At 36.4% G+C, this 19168-nt stretch overlaps 1 protein-coding gene across 3 annotated transcripts in view; it reads right to left on the bottom strand.

Annotated features, from left to right (window-relative positions):
* TGFBR1 (transforming growth factor beta receptor 1) overlaps positions 1 to 19168 on the bottom strand; it is a 34217-nt gene that overhangs the window by 12918 nt on the left and 2131 nt on the right. For 2 of the 3 annotated variants that reach the window (XM_053976151.1, XM_053976160.1), the window contains exons 2-5: positions 14754 to 15005; positions 14118 to 14360; positions 7889 to 8119; positions 129 to 296 (exon numbers count right to left, since the gene is read on the bottom strand). In XM_053976151.1, coding sequence (XP_053832126.1) covers positions 129 to 296; positions 7889 to 8119; positions 14118 to 14360; positions 14754 to 15005 — 894 coding nt within the window. Of the gene's footprint in view, positions 1 to 128; positions 297 to 7888; positions 8120 to 14117; positions 14361 to 14753; positions 15006 to 15689; positions 15762 to 19168 lie in introns of those variants that run through there. The other variant, XM_053976165.1, reaches the window with a different exon arrangement.

Below are 19168 nucleotides of genomic sequence, written 5' to 3'. Positions count from 1 at the left end.
TTCAAATTAAGAAGTTCTGTGAATTTGGAAATCATCACAGAATAGAACGAGCTACTTATGTGTCATCAGAAAAACCAAGAAACCAACCAGTACTATCCACATGACAAGAAGAAAAATGTTAAGATTACCTTGTGTGCCAACAATTTCCATGTGCAGATGAGCAAGACCACTGGCAGTGGACAAAGCTAATTTTATCATTCCTTCCACTGTTACTGTGTACCTGTTCAGGTAATCAAAGAGTGATCCATGCTCATGATAGTCTGACACTAACCACAGCTGAGTCCATGTACCATTGTCTGCAAAAGAGAACTGGCGTGAATACTACACATATACGCAACAAATAAACAGTACATGCCACTTTTATACAATGCTTTTGAAGTACAAATTATGGTCTGCAAGTAACCTCTGTAAATTAGACTCTTACTATTAGTTTCTTAGGCTCTTCTATTCCTGTAACATTTTAATGCCTCTGGCAAGGGCTGGTAATACCATGGGAGAGTTTCTGAAAAGCTTAGTGAGTATTCTTGTATTTAAACTAAAACACAAACCACAGAAAACTGATGTCACTATAATTCTGAGGTGTATAGTCAGCATGAACTGTTCAGGGTATTAGCCAGGCCCTGCCTTTCCTGCTAGAGAGGGGCACAGGGAAGAGTGCTGAATGCATGATACAAAACTAATCCTATCACTATCGGTCTAGCATAATATTGTCCAGGCTAACCATTAAAAGTGTTTCAAACTTTGCTCCCTAACTTCTCCAGTCTTCTAATAACCTATCTACCCTAAGCCTGGGAGACAGTTTCCACAGAGGATTTTTCCTTCTGGAGTAGAAGCTCACAAGCAGCCCTCAGACACAAAGTTAAGTCCCATCTCTGATGACCTCTAAATTGCTGGCAAAATTGAGGTTTCCAGGAGGCACAAGGGTAAAGAAAGCAAAAAACACTGAGGAAATCAGTTTGCTTTTGATTGAATTATGACAAACAAGACAGGCCACAATATATTTGTAGATATCCCGAGGCATACAATTGACATATAAGAACTTAATTATTCACATTATTAAAGCAGTGACACAAAATACCTTTAAGTTTAAGCCACAGAAAGAAGACTAACAAAGGAATTCAAATCAAGAGGGGAGCAAAACTATTTTTTACCTAAGAAGTAGAAATATACCTGGGAAAGAACAATCCTGCCACCAAATAGGTTTTCCAATTTTGTTGTGTTACAAAAGCAGACTTGAAAAGTGTTTTTATAGCCAGCTACTTTTACAGAAGAATCTTTCATCTTTTTAGAAGAGCAGTTATCCCATAAAGGATATCTGTTGGACTCCTATCCTGAATTATATAGCCCCTATTCTCTCAGAACAAGTGAGAACACTCGGCACAAGTCAAAAGATGTCTCGTTATGTGATAATCCCTAAAGATTGCTCAAAAATAAAATATGAGGAACATGAAAAAGGGAAGAAAGTTTAGAACTTACTTCCTATTGCAAACATACTGAAAAATTTTTACTTTCCAAATAATACACTTGTCCAGAAAAGCCAGAAGCACAAAACACTTACTCTACACATTGACAGAAACTACCTTTAGAGAAACACTTGTGCTTATCTTAACACTTTGGTGGGGATGGGAAAACTTGCAAACATCCCTTTTATTTGGATGTTTTTAGGGAAGCCAGTGATGTCATTAAAAAAATTCCAAAAATAAAAGATAAAAGTCAAAAAACTCATCAAAATTAAAAGGCCTCCAAATACTTCAGAGTAGGAAAAAGACTAACATACATTCAAACAATTCCCATAATGGAAAGAGAACTCTAACTTGTTACATTTACAGAATAGTCTCAACTAAGCTGTTTGAACAGGAGAAAAAAAAAAAATCAGACACATTCTCCAACCTGTACAAGACTGGTAAAATGCTACTACTGCTGCAGAAAGAGTCTTTTATGTCCACACAAGGGATGTCTAAGTTTTGTTTTTTTAAAAATGAACAAGGAAATTAAAGATTTTTTTAAAAATCCAATTATTTTCTAGTTAGAACTGCTGCATCTCTTGCTACTTGGCAATATCCAAGCACAAACTCACAGAACTCAGCATAGTATTAAATGTGACTTTTTCCCAAGAGAATTATGATCTCTGAAGAATCAATCCAACAGTATTGGCTTCACTACACCAGTCTTACAGAACCATTAGAAACAGGTATGAGTTCACAGGCACAGAAAAGATGCTTTTAAATACACAAAAAGCTGCAGAAGTTCCAAGTAAATTAACCTTATCACATGAGAATATTTTCTTCACTCAGTTTTATTCTACTGCTTCATCAGTTATGACCCTACACTGCATGAAATAATCCTCTCCCAGACATTAACATCATACACACTCATTACTTGGTCCTGTATTTTATTTCTTCTCCTGTTTCTTAGGAGTGGGATACCTCAGTAGGTGTCTGTACTAGACACCTAACTGTAAGGAGGGAAGTAAAACTAATTTTAAACAATCTACCAGACCTATTGTGTTTAAACAGGTCTGTAAAAGATGTCAGTTTCTGAAGAATTATCACAGCTTTGATTCAAGACTATAGTGCCTTTGCATAAAGTTCCTCCCCTCTTAACACTATATCTCCTCCTAAGACGGGGAATATGCTGCTGGTTACAGATTCTTCTATTCAGCTTTATCTTGTGTATTACCTGCAAGTTTTAGTATTCAAGCCCTACCTTCCTTCCAAAGAAGAAATATAAGCTGGGCTTACCATCCAGTAAGTCTGAGAAGAACCATGATTCTTTCCTATTATGTGTCATATTTGTAACCCTTCAACCAGATTTTAAGAAGGGACAGTGCTACAATGAAACCGATTATATAAATAATAATTACGAGCAGGCTGAAATGCAGCAATAAGTCCAGTGTCCAGTTATCAGAAGAGACCTACTATGTTTTCTGTGCCTTGCTATATTTGACAAACCATACATTTGTTTAGCACTCCAAGCAGATCATGTTATGATAAACTTAAGTCTTCATATTCTGTTGACAGTAGTTAATTATTACCAAGTAATAATTAACCTGACCTGTAAAATACCTGAGTATTTTTAGCTGCACAGTAAACAGCATCTGCCATGAAGACTTCAATCACAGGATTTGCATAATCAGGTAGGAAAAAGTAATTACACTCCATTACATACAGTAGCCCAGCTTTCCATGATTAGGTAATCTAAATTAGTTTATACACACACAATGATCAAGAATCTCAAACTATTTCAGAATATTCAAAATTTACAAAAAAATTACATGTGTTATTGGAAACATATTTAAGAGATTAATTATGGTTATTTCAGCTATTTCAAGACAGCTGGAAGTATTTTAGACCACCAAGAACACTCAGAAGTAAAAGATTTCAGTTTTTAACTCCAAATAAATATTGAAATTCTGAGAAAAGAAATTTTCAGATTTGTTGTCAGGAGACTGATTACAATTTGGGAGAAACAGTACTAATGCTCAAGCAAAATCCATCTTAGTAGAGCTGACTCGTGAAGAAAAGAATTTATACAATTGCTATATCAAATATATAATCAAGTTTCAATTAAAATTCAATTGACTGGAATCACTTAAGTGAAAAATGTTTGGGTTTTTTTCACATCAACTCTAGCAAAACAAAAATATTTTCTGTGGTGTTATGTAGCAAAGTGTTTCAAAGCAGATATTTAGCCTTTTTTGGCACACAAATAATGTACTAGTAAAAAAAAAAACAGGAAAAAGCAGTGAAAAGATCAGATTCAGATGGGATCTCCAACTAGAAATCTCTTAGAAATTAGATATTCAGGGAGATAGCAGTTTTGTCAGTGATTAGAGCATGACTGGTGTCTTGTTAGCATAACAGCTTGACTTTATCATGTTGACACAGTCATCTGACTAAATGATGAAAAGCACTTGAGCTGTGCAGATTCCTTCTTCTCAGGCTAAAGCCAGAGCTTCAAAAAGAATAAATGGCTGAAATATTACTTCTCAAGAGTCAGGAATTCTGCTAATTTCTTTGCAGCATATTGTTTAACATCACTTTTGGGGATCTACTTACCATGGAAGGTATTCTGACTGAACCAAATTATCATACTGGGGAGTGTGCTTTCAGTTAAGGGGAAGGAATGGAGAAATCAAGGTATTTCAGTGCATAAAGTTATCTGGAAGTGTGCAGTGCAAGACTTCACCTTATTTTAATCTGCCTACAGACAGTTAAGATTACAGCCAGCTAATGCAGAGAAACCTTTACTACTGTAAACTGTGGTTGCTGACACTAATCTTTTGCTATTAGAGTAGTACAGTTAGAGTAGTCCCTGATACAGTTTACCTTCACGTAACTGGGTTAGAAAGAACAACACAAAAAACCATGCACAAAACAAACTATGTGTTTAGATGATACAAAAGAACACAACATATGGCCCTGAAAGTAACTTCCCTGACCTAGCAGAATTTGGAAGTTAGCACATATTTGCTATGCAAAGAGCTATCCAGAACACAGAAGAGCTTGTCAGGCAGACCACAACTGCAGTTAAAATCATTCATTGCTTCTCAGCCCTCAACTGCCTTAACTGTAGTATTACGGCTTGGTGGTCCCCGGGGGTCCGTCTGGCCCCCGGGGCAGCAGCCGCCGTAGGTGTCCCAGATAGCACTGTGCTGGTGAGGCAGCCTGTCTGGGCCCCTGGGCTAGCTCCGAGCTGCTGGCTACTTTGCGAGCAATTGTGGAGTGATTTCAGCTCTTAGTGATTTCAGCTCTGTGCTCGCAAAGTGCCTCAGCAGACGCAGGGATGGAGAGAGGTGAAGGCTGTGTGGAGTTCTGTGGAGATGTCTTTATTGGCAGCTTCTGCAAAGGGTTCCAGTGACAGCTCTTCTGTCTGAACTGGGCAAAGGTATGGGTTTATATAGGCTGTTGAGGGATCAGGATTTGTCCTATGGCTGAGGTCGAGAAGAATACGACCTATAGCCTTACAGAGAGATAACAGGGGTCTGATGTGCAGAAGAGGGGTAGCTCTGTTCCACTCATCATGACTCTGCATTTCTTATCTTAGGCTAGTGACCGCCATGGAGGCCTTGCAGGGCCTCTGACTGCTACACTGTAGCACCTATTTCCCAGTAGATTACAGGATGGGAAGCAGACAGATTGGACCAGCTCCTGGAGCCTTCTGAACATGACACAGGTTTGGGGAAGTAGAAAAGAAGAATATGCCATTGAGGCACATGAACGGTCTGAACAGTGTAGTAGAAAAAGGAGTGAAGACAGCAATTCAGTCACAAGCTCTAATCTAAACACACTCTCCTACCCAAAGGAACCCCTTCCACCAATTTTACACTAAATAGCCAGCCAGATGTTCCTCAGCAATTGTGAAAAACTGCAGTTGAGGTAAGAGGAAAGACCTTATTAATACCTTCAGCAGCAGCAAGAACTGAAGCACACACAAGAACTGAGCTGGTTCTACAGGTCTTTTACTAGTCCTTTGCTAATTTTAAAATTACTAGTATTCCTGTATCTCTGCAGTCATCTTTGCAGTACTTCAGACACACAGATTCTTTAAGTCTAATGACTTTGTGCATTCCAGCTGGACTGTAGTAACTCCTAAATACATTCAAAAGTCAGCCCTACAGAGAAATGGATGCAAACCCTCCACAGACATTACTGCTGTGAATGAATACATAATCTTGCACTTGCCACCACATAAACATTCATCAGTTAGCACTAACATCTACAATGAAGGACTGTTCCTTAAGTGTTCCTGGAACACTTAGGTGTTCTTAAGCCATTGTTCTCTAAAGCCATGCTGTGATACACCTTCTCCTTTTGGAGTACTATGAGAGTGCATCTGCTAAACTGGGAGAACTACTCCCACAATGGTCCCTCTATGTTCTCTCGTTTAATGGAATACAGGTGGCCTGAAGTATTCTAAACAAGAATTGAAGAATTAACTTCCTTCAATATTCAGGATTGAATTCTTAGCCCAGGGAGCAAATGGTGTGTACATATTTCCTCACTGAGAGCATGTAGAAGGTTATGCTACAAATTAATTCTGTACTGATGGGTTAAAAACAACAATATGGATTTCTGCATCTGCTCAGACAGCAATACTGTTAGAAAACACAGTCAAGAATAGTGGCATTTTCAAAACACATTTTTATCTATTTTTCAAAAACCAGACACCAACTAGTTCTCAATAAAGTACAAGCGCCTTACCCTGAAGACCAAAAACCTCAAATAAGGCCATGACCTATCAGTTAAGGTTTTCTTCTTTGTATGTAAAGCGTATTAACAGAAAAAACAGAAACAATTTCATATCACATTATATTACATTACAAGGAAACATTATATTATAAACATTATGTTATCAACAATTTCATATCACATTATATTATATTACAAGGAAACTAAAGATGACCAAGTCAAATGCTATAGCATCTGCAACACAAACCAGCAAGCAAGAAATTATTTAAAAAATTCCCCATTTAGGAAACCTTCCTCATACCTCCTCTTCACAGCAGTCAAATTATTTTTGGGACAAACTACCTGGAGGTTGCAGGCAAAATGAGACACTGGTATACTTACAGGTGATTTTGTGAAAAGTTACAAGTAAGGTATTGCAATATATCCTTTATGCTTTTAAATGAGAAATAGAAGCTAAAGCTTCTGCAGAGATAGCTCTTCATTTATGGCTTTAATGCAGCTGATCTAATTTTAAACCCAAGCTCCAGATACTCACTCCCCTAGGCCAATCAGAGGAAACTCAAGCTCTTGCAGGTGCTGGTAATACCAAATACAATCTTAGGCATGAAAATAAGACAGTTTCTCATGGTAAGCATAGTAAGCTGCAGGAAAAAGTTGCCTGGTATCATGTTGATCTGCAAGCTCTTGGAGGATAAGTTGCACAAACATCTGTTATGAGCAAGTTAGACAACCCTTTCCTGGAGCACTGTTCTGTACAATCTCTGGATTCTCTTCCTATTCTACAGATTTATATAGAAACATGAAATTAATCTAATGGTAATTAAAAAGAACTTTACACATATACTTGGCCCTCACTAAAACAATTTAAGATTTTCCCACAAAATTGAGAGTCTTAAAAATTCAGCATGTGTGTGAATTATTGACTCCTCCCTAATGTGACAGAATTTTCTGTTACTGCTTTCTTCACAAAGAAGTCAAATGCCATTTGTGGTGCAACATGCAATTTCAGATGAAAATAACTGAATGAAAGAGCATCTTAATATCTTAGCTCCCCTTAATAAAAGAAACTCAAAACTTAAGTTTTGTCAGTTTCTTGGCTCTTTACTGGAATTGCAGGAAAATCCAAGAAACTTTAATCTGTCCAAAATCACAGCAAATCAAAGTTGAAAAAATGGCTCCTCTAACTGGATGATTAAAGGCTTATCAGGAGAGCTTCAGGAAGCAGGTATAGTTTTTTACTACTAGAAACAAATCATTAATTCCATTTTTGCAACAGATTTTCTAATCAGACTTCTAAAAGAATAACGTCTCATAACTCAGCCTTAAGAATAAATCTTCTACCTCCTACTTTATATGAGGACAACAGGATGAGACATGATCTCTTTCAGTCCCACACATCTATATTATTAGGCTATGAGGTAATGACAGGTACAAGTATTCAACAGATGTGTGGGCTCACAGGATATAAGGCATCTCCTTTTTGATACCAAAGCATTTTAAACAAAGCATATTCTTCCGAAAAAAGAGACAGTATACTTTTCCCTTCATTAAATCTATGAAAAGTGTGCCAAAACCCTGAACTCCTGCAGTAACAAAACTATTTTTTTCTACTGTTAAATGGATCCTTTTTTTCCTTCATGCACTGTCTATTCTGACCAGATGCAGAATCAGCAAAACGAATTAATAGTGTCACCAACCTTTGTTGTCTGCAGCTATAAATCCAAGAATGTTTTCATGGCGTAGCATAACTGTCTGATAAATTTCTGCTTCTCGAAACCATGACCGTTCCTCTCTTGAAGAGAAGATCTTCACAGCAACTTCTTCCCCTCTCCACTTCCCCCGCCAGACTTCTCCAAAGCGACCCTTACCAATGCTTTCTTGAAGTACTATAGTTCTTGCGATTGTTCTTTGCACAAGTAAAGGTAAACCTAAAAAGAAGATTTTTACATTAACCTTAAATATCACTCTACAGAATTAGTACTTATCCCATATACTGAATATGAGATCCTATTTCTGTTAGGGATTTCTCTTAGAATGAACATACTCAGTAAGATTTTAACTGCTTGTTGAGGACTGCTAGCAAGCACATAGGTAAGATTCTGCCTTCACCCTTAAAAGGCTGGCTAACAAGTACTCATGGAGATTATGCTACAAACTACTTCTATGGTTGTAAAAAGCACAACACAAACTTCCTTTCAGTTAGGAATGCTGTCACTTGCTGAGCCATAAAGTTTTATTTAAATGCAAAAAAAGAAGCAAAAATGAGAAAGTCAGGACCAGGTTTAGGGTGGTTTTTTTTGGTTGCTTGTCATTGATGAAAGTGAGTTTTTTCTTTATTTTTGGAAAAAGGATCTGCCCATAACTCTCCTTGCAAAGAAAGCAATTTAAGAGACTTTTGCTACTGATTACTTTACTTGGCTCATCACTAGATAGTCCATTTCTAAGTTAGTTAAACCACACTTATCAGCAACACCAACCACTGAAAATCCACACTCATGCCCAAATGTGCCAATAGCACTTTAGTAATCCTGAGTCACTGTAAAATAGGAAAACATCCTTGTAATGCAAGCTTCCCACTTTAGAGGCCATTCTTGTGCATCTCACTGTAATTATAATTTATAAAAATATTTACATTCATCAAGGTTTTATTGCTTTGGAACATTTACATGCTTTCAACACAAAGCACCTCTTCAGTAATTTTATACAACAAGCCACACTGGCATCCCTCAACCAGGCTGGGCTTTTGTTTATTTTAAATCTTTCCTGTTGAACTACAGAGCTTGTCACTAGATTCCACACTGATACTACACTGCAGTATGAAAACATCAGCCAGGTTATCTGTTTACAATAAGCTCTTTTGGTATAGGATTACTTCACTTTAACCAAACACTTTACAAAGTAGTCTGTTATTCTATAATCACTGTTCCAATATCTGACAGAACACCTGCATTTCCTTATGTTATAGAAAATAAATCCCAACTAATAGCTCAGATAATTAATTCTTGTCCACCTTTGGACAGTCTTTGCTAACAGCAGCACTAGAAGAACATCTGATCTGGTTGGCAGCATTGCCACGCTTGTGTCTCAGTCTGAGAAGAGCAAATTAAAACACTGCAGTGTTCAGAACAGCTCCTCAAAAATTCTAGACCCACAGTAATTTTCTGTATGGTCTATGCTGACAACATACCTACATGAAGATAGGAAGGAAAAAAATGTACACCATACCAGCAATTTCTTCATTGTCAGGTACTGTAATAATTTCTGTTGAGAAAGTTAAAACTTTTGCTGTAATAGTCCTCAGGTGAATTGTGCTGCATGCCCAAACTATAGAGGCTCTTCTGTGAAGCCTAACCTTCATTCCTTATGGACAGACTTTTGAAATGCAGAAGAGGCCAGACTAAAACAACCACAGGACCAAATTCAACCCTGAAAATGTAAAATTTGACTGGATTGGTCAGATAAAATTTCTTCCTTAGAATTTATGCACGACTGCAAAATCTATAAGCAAATGCCAAATAGAAGCTGATCTTGTGTACCTGAAACGGGTGATAGGCCATACAGTTGTATCAGAAAACTGTTTGATATTCCCACTCTCAGATGCACTGCTCTCAACTTGCTGCGCCTTTTATAGACATCTCTCCTTGTTTAACATATATGTCCAAGGATATCAGCTATCTGCTAAACATATACTAACCTCTAAACCTTCTAGACAGAAAGCGTTTCAATTTCACATTACAAATTCCCATTCATGACATTAACATGTCACTGTAGGATAAAAACCCTACTGTGATCTATCCACTTACTCCTATATTTATTTTTACAATATTTACAAGATACAACTTGCTTCTGTTTGTCTGAAACTAATCTTTCCCTTACTACTGCTTCTTCTAGAAGCCTGGAATCCATATTTATCTTGCATTCATAGCAATTAATTACAGACTCTGTTGCAACTGAGCAGTTTCCTCATTTTGCTATAGAAGATACACAGCCCATATGTATCACCAGGAACTTGAGCAACTGCTGTACTGTAAACCAGACTGCCTGAAAAGCATCTCTCAGCATCTACAGCCTCAGCCTTTCACATACACATTGAGCATGACTGTACTTCAAGCTCTTGGATACACCTTCTTTTAACTGTGCATGAAGAAAGATGATAGCCAGATTGCCAATCAGGAGAACAAGAAAATTTGAGCCCATATTAAATTCAACAGCAGCTCAGTGTCTGACACATTGTATTTAGGTCATCCTGACACCATGGTCATCTGACTTATTCCTGAAACCTTCATCATCATTTTCTTATACCATAAAGTATGCTCAAGCCTTCTGAAAGTTTAACAAAAAAAGAACATTCATTTTCTTTTCCAAATATTAAGTGTACTTTGATTAGTTTAGTGACCTTCTAATGCATAAGGAGTTTGTAACTAAATTGGATCATTCAGGAATTAAGTTCTAGAGCACTACAGGTAGCCAACAAAAGCAGCTGCTAGAATTTTGTTCCTGTTTAGAAGTCTCTACACAGAAGACTTCCTCTGATGAGTAATAAAAAACCCCACCATTCTATGAATTGTGAAAAATCTTATTCCCTTCAAGCTTGTATGAATTGCAAAATAGTTCTTAAGAAGCTTTATATTCACTTCAACTGATTCAACTTTGCATTGATTTCTGTGACCCTTTAGATTTCTAAATAGCTTAAGTTCCTGCTGGAAGCTGCGTACCAATACTCTCCAAAACTTCTCCTCGTTATAGGCAATTCTTCCTACTCCCTTGTAACTGACTTCGTCATTTGTGAGTTAAGACAGTGACAGATGGGCGTCCCCATCTGTCTATACAATATGTAGTTGATATTTAGAGATCTGCATCATCATCTGAAAATCATTCTCAGCTCCAAGAAGCTTTGAAATCCTTCTCTTAGAAACTGTAGCTTTGCCAGAAGGATCTATTTTAGATGTTCCATTAATTCCTTTTGTGGAGTATCTCCTTATTTCAGGTCTTGTTCATCATGGAACAACATGGCAACACTAATGTTAAGTCAAGAAAGAATAACTAATAGCAGCTTACTATTCATCATTGCAGCAAATGAATCCTACTCCCTTTTGGTCTGAATAGGAAGCTAATTTTTAGAGTTCTGATTATTTCTCTGTTTGTACACTTCTCATCAGAGAATACTGAACTAACAAAATTGGTAGAATCCTTTTTATTTTACTATGAGCTTTTCTGGTCTCTCAGCATGAATTTAAGAGTAGAACATGGCTTTTGTGCTACCAAATGAAACACTTCCTTAGCTGTGCCTCTTGGGTCTGGATTATTTTGCCTGTTTTGTACATTTCCATTGTGTTTTGGCAACCTCTTGTCCCAACACCATCCCTTTCAGATAGTTCAGTTTCTGACAGGGTTAAGCGCTGTTTTAACTAGCAGCTGTGACTTTTCTCCCTTTAGAGACCCTTTTCTCTGCCCCCAGTTTATTCCACATAGGTACAGTCTTCTCAACTTTAAATGTGCTTTACCCAAAGTCTGGATTAAAATACACATTTAAATGAGATTCAAAAGCTGCAGGCATACTTCAGGACACACAGAAGTTATCAGTTCAAGTGCTAGGGCACTGTGAATTTGTAGTCATTGATTGACTAATTTTGAGACAAAGTGACACAAGTCATTGCAAATACACACAATGCCAACAATACAGAAAGTAAGTACCTGAAGCATCTCCTATTTCACTGTCATAATCAAAGTGAAGTAGAGAACGCTAAATAAGACTAATACTGGTCTTACAACAGCTCAACAACATGGAACTCACTGCAGCTAAAGTTAAAAGATTCCTTTTAAGGAAACATTCAGCCTTGCTTTACAGCCGTTCAAGCATAAAAGCAAATTAGTGAAGAGGCTTCCTTAGGGATAAGTCAAATTCAACCACATTTGTTGGTTTTGCTCCTTGGATGCATTCACCAGTAGCCAATGTTCAAATACCATAGCAGGTCAGGTGCTCTGGGAGTCTAGACCAGCCTGAGTGCCCTGAATTCAGCTGTGAAAGCTTAGCAATTCCCTAGCACACTCCTTTTACTTAATGAGTAATTTGCAAATAGGCAAGGGAAGGGTCAGTAGTTTCTAGCCATGTGCTCCACAGGAAGAATTGTAAGTTTCTTCTAACTTGGATTCTCTGCTTTTCAAGGGCTTATTTTGAAGGAGTACTTCCAGAGTTCTCAAAAAAAAAAGAGAGGTTCAGAATCACCACAGGTAAGAAGGCCAGAAGAAAAAATGGAGGATAATTCCTGATAATGAATGAAAAGACCAATTAACAACTGAGTTTGAATTTCAATTAGAAATTGTTTTCAGTCCTCCTTAGGAAAAGCCTAGATCTGCAGACATTAAGTAGAGAGTGTTACACTTCTAATAGTGTAGCAATTATATATATCAAATCTTTCTGGATTCCGCAATATGTAAACCTCTGACTCCTCCATATTATCGATATCTCTGACTACTGCATACCCCTCCTAGAACAAACATAACTGGAGACCTAAGTCCAGCATTTGAATTTTCAAGCTCTAGCCCAATATATTGGAAGTTCTATTAACCACTTTCATTATCTGACTTAGTTACTCCTGTTAGTAAAGAAGAAAATTGATATAAATACAAATTACTAAATTTGTTCTCTCCAGTTCTAACCAGAAAACAACTTACCCTTATCAGTTTCAAATCTTATTGGACACACAAAAGCTTTCTTAGCTGAAACATACTGACCTACACACCTAGTGCAAACTCACCTTCTTTAGGGAAGATATGACTAAAATTAATTTTTGATTTAGATTTTAAACAAGGCCAGCAAGTTACATTAATTTTATTTGACAAAGCAATGGACTCTAAACAGTTTTACCAGTTACTGTCCTTGGAAAACAAAAATAACCTAGATGCTTGGGTTTTGTTGCTTAATTTTTTTCCAGTTCTGGGAAAATAAAAGATACAACAGTTGACACTCAAACACCATATTTATTTGTAAAAAGTGTTCTGAAAGGGCATGGTTGTTTTAACACGTATGTTTGAAAGTAGCAGGAATAATTTTCAGTATAAAATTATTTAAATTTTATATAGTAGAAGGTTGGTAAAAGGTTGCAGTACACAATTTGATGTCTCCTTCCCTAACACGGACCAAAGATCAATTAATTTATGCAATAATTTACCTGGCACATCATTCCCTAACAACACCTATTAAACTACATTTCTATGACACAGACCACCATAATCCTATAAGCAATAAACGGTCAGAGTTACAATAGCCGAAACTCTATGCAGTGAACAGACTAATGCCTCATCTTCCCAGAGCAAGACCTCTTCAAGTTAGAATTAAAACAAAAAAAAACCCCACAAAATCAAGGGTCAGACATAGTCTGCATACTGCATCCATCCTATATACAGAAATACTATTTGCAATTGAAAAATATCTTCTGTAAGGAAAGAACTGTCTAAAATAGTAACTCAGAATATTCTTCATACACCAATAACTACATCTATAAATTAAGTTTCAATTTAAAGCTAAAAAATATCCTTCACAAAATTATCTAAATACCACAGAAGATGGTTGTTTAGATAGGCTGTACAGAACAAAAAGGTAAATGACAGCCTTACAGAAACCCAAAACATTTACAATAGATGACTGCAATATTCCCTGAATTATATAATTTATATAAATTTATATAAAGGCTAGTTTGAGAATGATAAGGAAGGACAGCAACAATTCAGTGTTTCTTTTTCTTCACTTATTTCCATACATTGAATCTTCACTGATGTTGACTGAATGTACATGGAAATTTCTTTTCTAGTATTTTCTCCAGTTAATTATAAGTTTAAGCAGATTTGACAATATTAAAAAAAAAAAGTAGATGTCTTACAAGGCTTTTAAGCACAGAGTAACTACTACTAGAAGTGTCACATTACCTGATCCAGAACCTGAAGTTGTCATATCATAAATTAAATCCTTTAAAGTGGTTCCTTCTGATATAAAGGGACGATCCAACGAAGGGTCTTCTTCGCTTGGCACACGATGATGAATTACAGTACGATTATGACAAAGGTATAGAATCAACATCAGTGAAATGCAGACAAAGCAGACAGGTCCAGCAATGACAGCAGCCAGTTCCACAGGTCCTAGGTTAGAAGCTGATTTTTCTGGAGTAGGGCCTGAGAGTTAAAATAAAAGAAAATTATAAAAAACATTAATTTTCTTTTATTCTACTAAACTTATAGTATCCCACAACAATACTCAAATTATTTTAATGAATTTGTTAAAGCTTTTGCACAGTAACTTTTTTTCAGAATCAAAGTACTACAAAGGACAAAAGCAATGTGCTTATTTACACTTTTCATTTAAGTCTTCAAAACTGTCCCTAACATCCCTATCCAGAAGATAACTCTGGACAATTTAAATGTCATTAAATTGTCTTTACAGAATCTAGGTTGTACCTAAAGTACTTCCTTCAAATTTACCTACACTTTCACTCTTACAGAATTTTGTTGGAAAAAACGAAAAAAAAAATCCAAGAAACAAAAGAGTAAAAATCCCAACCCCCTTACCTGGTGTTGGTATTGGAAGTTCTACTTTATTGCAGAGAGGTGTGTTACAGCAATGAGACACAGTATGGACTCCATCTCTGGTGGAGGGGGAACAAACAAATGGCCTGTCTCGGGGAATCAGATCAATTTCTGCTATACACATACTGTTGCGCATTATTTTGTCTGCAGTTCGCGTTACTGAGGCAAAACATACTCCATCTGTCATACACGTAAAGTTGTCTTTTGTACATAGCTGGCAGTAACACTCTAATTCTGTATTGAGAAAAAAACATTAATGTTCGTATTGGTACATGTTCTGAGAAGCAATTTGAATGACTAAAGAAATATAAATTCAGAATGCTAGGAGGCTGTTTTGCTTACATAAACATAGAACAGCAACACTAAAAAAAAACAACAATGCTACAAGGCCTTTTAGTGGGACAATAAAATTGGAAGATGAGCAGAAGAAAGTAATATTTAGATCTGAAATCATCTCCCTTTACACAATAATGTATTAAAAGACAAAGGCTAAAATCCTTGCTGCTGTTCAGGTAAAGAAGCACCACTACAGTTCCTCCTACAAAAGTTCTAGACTTTCAAAACAACACTGCATGCAAGTCTGATATTTTCAAACCGAATACAAATAATGCCATTTTTTTCGACAATAACCACAGGTATGGCTTAAGTAAGTGACAAATCAGATGCTGCTGGTTACCCAAGATTAGTATATTATGCATTACTTGATGGTTTCCATTTTGTGCCAAAAGGGCAAATACCAGCTTAATCCTCATTAAAAACCAAACCCTGCATGATCCCTCCACAGAAGCAGAATGTGGTTTAGACTTACTATTTATGAAGCTCTCTTACATTACTCAAGGTGGTGATTCACTAAAGCTATCAATTGCAGTAGTAAAGGAGAGGGTATAGGGAAGGAAGCAGGAATGACAGGCTAATCACCATAAGATAATCAGGTTTCATTCTTCACATTGCAGAAGTTCTTGGAGAAGGAAGACTACTACTTCTAATTTCTTTCTGCAGTCCTTCCTGCATTTACAGCACCAAAGCCATGCAGAAAATGGTGCAGGAGCAACAATGAAAGTATCAATACATCTTGAGTCCACTTGTTCAACTGTGAAGAGCAAAAACTAGCCTAGAACTTGTGTACATGCACACAGAAACATTAAAATACAGAACTTAGACAAATTTAAAATCTTCAACATTTATGATCACAAACCAAAAAATGCCCTGAGCCATAAAAATAGTCTCTTTCAAGGCTATATACAAAAACTCACACCAAAAGGATGAGGATTAACTGGTGGCAATCAAAAGGTCCCCCAAATCTGAAATCTGGCGTTTCACCTAAATTAAAGAATTTAATATAACCATATGGATTGCCTTGGATTTCACACCCCTCTCTGTCACTGGTTATCATGGAATTAAATAAATGGCACTCTGACCTCAAATACATATGTATGTAATCTCAAAGTTTGAATCCTGAGAAACATTCTCTTAAAACACCCCCTTCCAACATGATTTTGAACCAAACTGTATCACTGTCAATCATCTTCTACTGTTACTGAAGAGATTTGATCAAATTCTTAGGACCCACTATAGAAAGATAACCCTGTTTCAAAGAGATTCACCAGCACACAAACCAGTCAGAAAACGGGAGAAAGAAAACCCTACAAATGGAATTAGATTTTTTTTTTTTAACTATGAAGATTATTGAAAAAAATAATTAGAAGGTAGATGAAATGAAAACTGCTGTTCAGGAAGGTAAAGCTTAACAGCATCACTTTTTGCACATCTTTCCCTGCCTCATCATGGAGGTAAGGAAAGTCTTATTATCCAGAGTTTAACTACAAGAAAATTTAACATTTTCATGTTGCTGTCCCTTTGGTAATTTATGCCTGAACAAATATTTTTCAATCTACCCAAACCATTAAAAATTTCCTAAAATATCTACACACACTATTTCTTTCAACTTTTAAAGTGAGCACACCTTTATCTCACTTGCTTAACCCATGACTTTTACCTACTTAAACAGTAATTGTGGCTCATCACAATAGCACCTACATCTGAATGCCTACAGCAAGAGACAGATATTCAGTGAGATATATTTACATTGAATCACCGTGCAGAGGCCAAGTTACTTGAACTGAAAAATTACATTTGGGTTGCCCTTGTTACACTTATTCATCTTCCTGGTCTTGTGAAGCTGTAGAGACACACCGTTCCAATCATGACTAAATAAAGCATTTTGTGCCCTATCTTCCTCATTCACTTTGCTCCCACCTCTCTTTTGCTATAGAATTCCACTTAGTGCAATTTGATGTCCAAGTTCACTTTAATAAATACATACATTTCTAGTATGGAATGATAACAGAAAGGGATGAGAAACTGACAATTCTGATGTCAGGTAACCTTCCAGAGCCAGTAATCTCTCAGGTAAAACCCATTTCAATGCATTTGGTGAACACAGTTTAAATCTACTACCAAGAAAAGCACTTTCAAAACTACTGAAGAAGAGTAAAAAAGTCTTCAATCAAGTCTGTCCTTGGCAGAGAATATTTTTTAAAAAAATTATGATGACAGTTTTTGGATGGAACCACTAGCATGAAACTCCACTACCAACTAGTGAAAGTTCATGTCTGTTTACATGATACAAGGTTGGGGAAATGACAGTACAAGCAGCTAAACAAATGCACTGGAAATCATACAGACAATCAGGGACATAGCCAAGAGCAGAAATTGGGTCAACATAGCAATGTAGTTCCTTGTGCATCGCATTTTGTCACTGCACCATTGCCACTCTACATAGTAATTTCTGCTTTTTGAGACTGACTACCCTAAAAGAAACAGTGAGACAATGCTGTTGTGAAAGTGGGGGGGTGTGCATTATGACATTATCATACAAGTTAACAGCATACTTCTCATATCACAAGATTAACATCTTGTGTTGAATACCATTACTTGTGTAGTTGCTCAAACTCTGAGTTTGACAGTTTTGCCTTTCCTTTACCAAGTCTCTCTTGCACAAATGTTGCAGTCTGGAAAGCCCCCAGTGAGGGTAAAGCAAGCTGGCTGCATAAATGAAACACTGAAATTATGCAGCTTGACAAGACTTAAAATTAGCTGGCTCAGATATTAATACTATATACAAAATGTGAACAGAGAATTAAGTACACTCTAACCACTTAACTTTTACAAATCTGCATCAAAACCAGACTTACCTACTGAAACAGTCTTTTTTGTATATGCTTTCTGAAGAAAGAAAATTGCAGAAAGACTTTTTTAGTTACATAAAACCCTATTAATCACTATGTAACATTTGTTTACATCCTGCATCACTTCTTCAACCAGACAGTTTAGCACAGAACACTACCTTCAGCCAAAGAATTTGTAGTTGGAAATTTTAAGTTGAGACATTGTTTTCCAAAGGATGCTAACAAGGAGCAGTACAGAAGTTAAAACTTGTGAGGCGCTCTAAAAAACCTCAAACTCGCATCTTATTGCAAACATTAACAATTTCACATTGTTAATACTTCATTTAATAATATACCTTTGCTTTACAAATTTAAAAAAGACAAATAGTTGCAGCACCCAAAAGCAACATTTTGCTAAAAAAGACACTTCTCTTGTGATATTACAACACAGAAAATACAAATTTTGAAGCAAAATTTCAGTAGAAAGTAGAACTTCATCAGAAGAGCAATCACAATTCTTGGTTCCACAAGATGCAGAGTTTCAAGGGATAAAGGAGCAAGGCTATGATAGGCAAGAGACAAAACCAGATTTTTTAGGAAAAAAGGCATAATACATAACAGTGCAAATGTCAGCTTCTGAGTCTGTAATTCAGACAATCACCTCAAACAATACACCTGACTCATCTCTGAACTCTTTTAGCTCAAGATACAAAAAGGTTTTGGTCTTAAAATATCTGGGACATAGGTACAGTTTTTAAAACCACAATAGTTCATGGCCTCCACTAACACATTCTCACAAAGGCACTAATTAAGTTTCACTGTTGTAAAGTAACAGCACTAGGTATCAAGTTTTCAGGAAAACTTTCACATAGATTTCATCCATCTTTGTTAAGCAAAACTTCCTTCCTGCAAACAGCAGGTCTAGTCAAACAAATTGATCAACTCCAGAAAACGGACAAATTACTATTAAATACCCACAACTTGCAAGTAACAATAAAACCTCGTGTAAAATCCCAATTTCAGAAAAGTGATATTATATTCTGTGCAATGTAGGTGGCAAATGGCACTTTTAGTTTTCTTGTCGTCTATCCAAAACACTACCCAGAGATATATGTTCATGCCTCTTAGAGCATGATACAGTAACAATTTGTTTCTTCTTTGGTAGACGAATAGGCTTTAAAAAAAAAAAAACAAACTGAAGAAAGCTAAATTTAAAAGCCCAGATAATAA

Source organism: Vidua macroura, chromosome 1, assembly GCF_024509145.1.
Source record: "Vidua macroura isolate BioBank_ID:100142 chromosome 1, ASM2450914v1, whole genome shotgun sequence".
NCBI classification, from domain to species: Eukaryota; Metazoa; Chordata; class Aves; order Passeriformes; family Viduidae; genus Vidua; species Vidua macroura.
The sequence above is the reverse complement of the archived record's forward strand: the minus strand, read 5'-3'. Positions and strand labels throughout refer to the sequence as shown.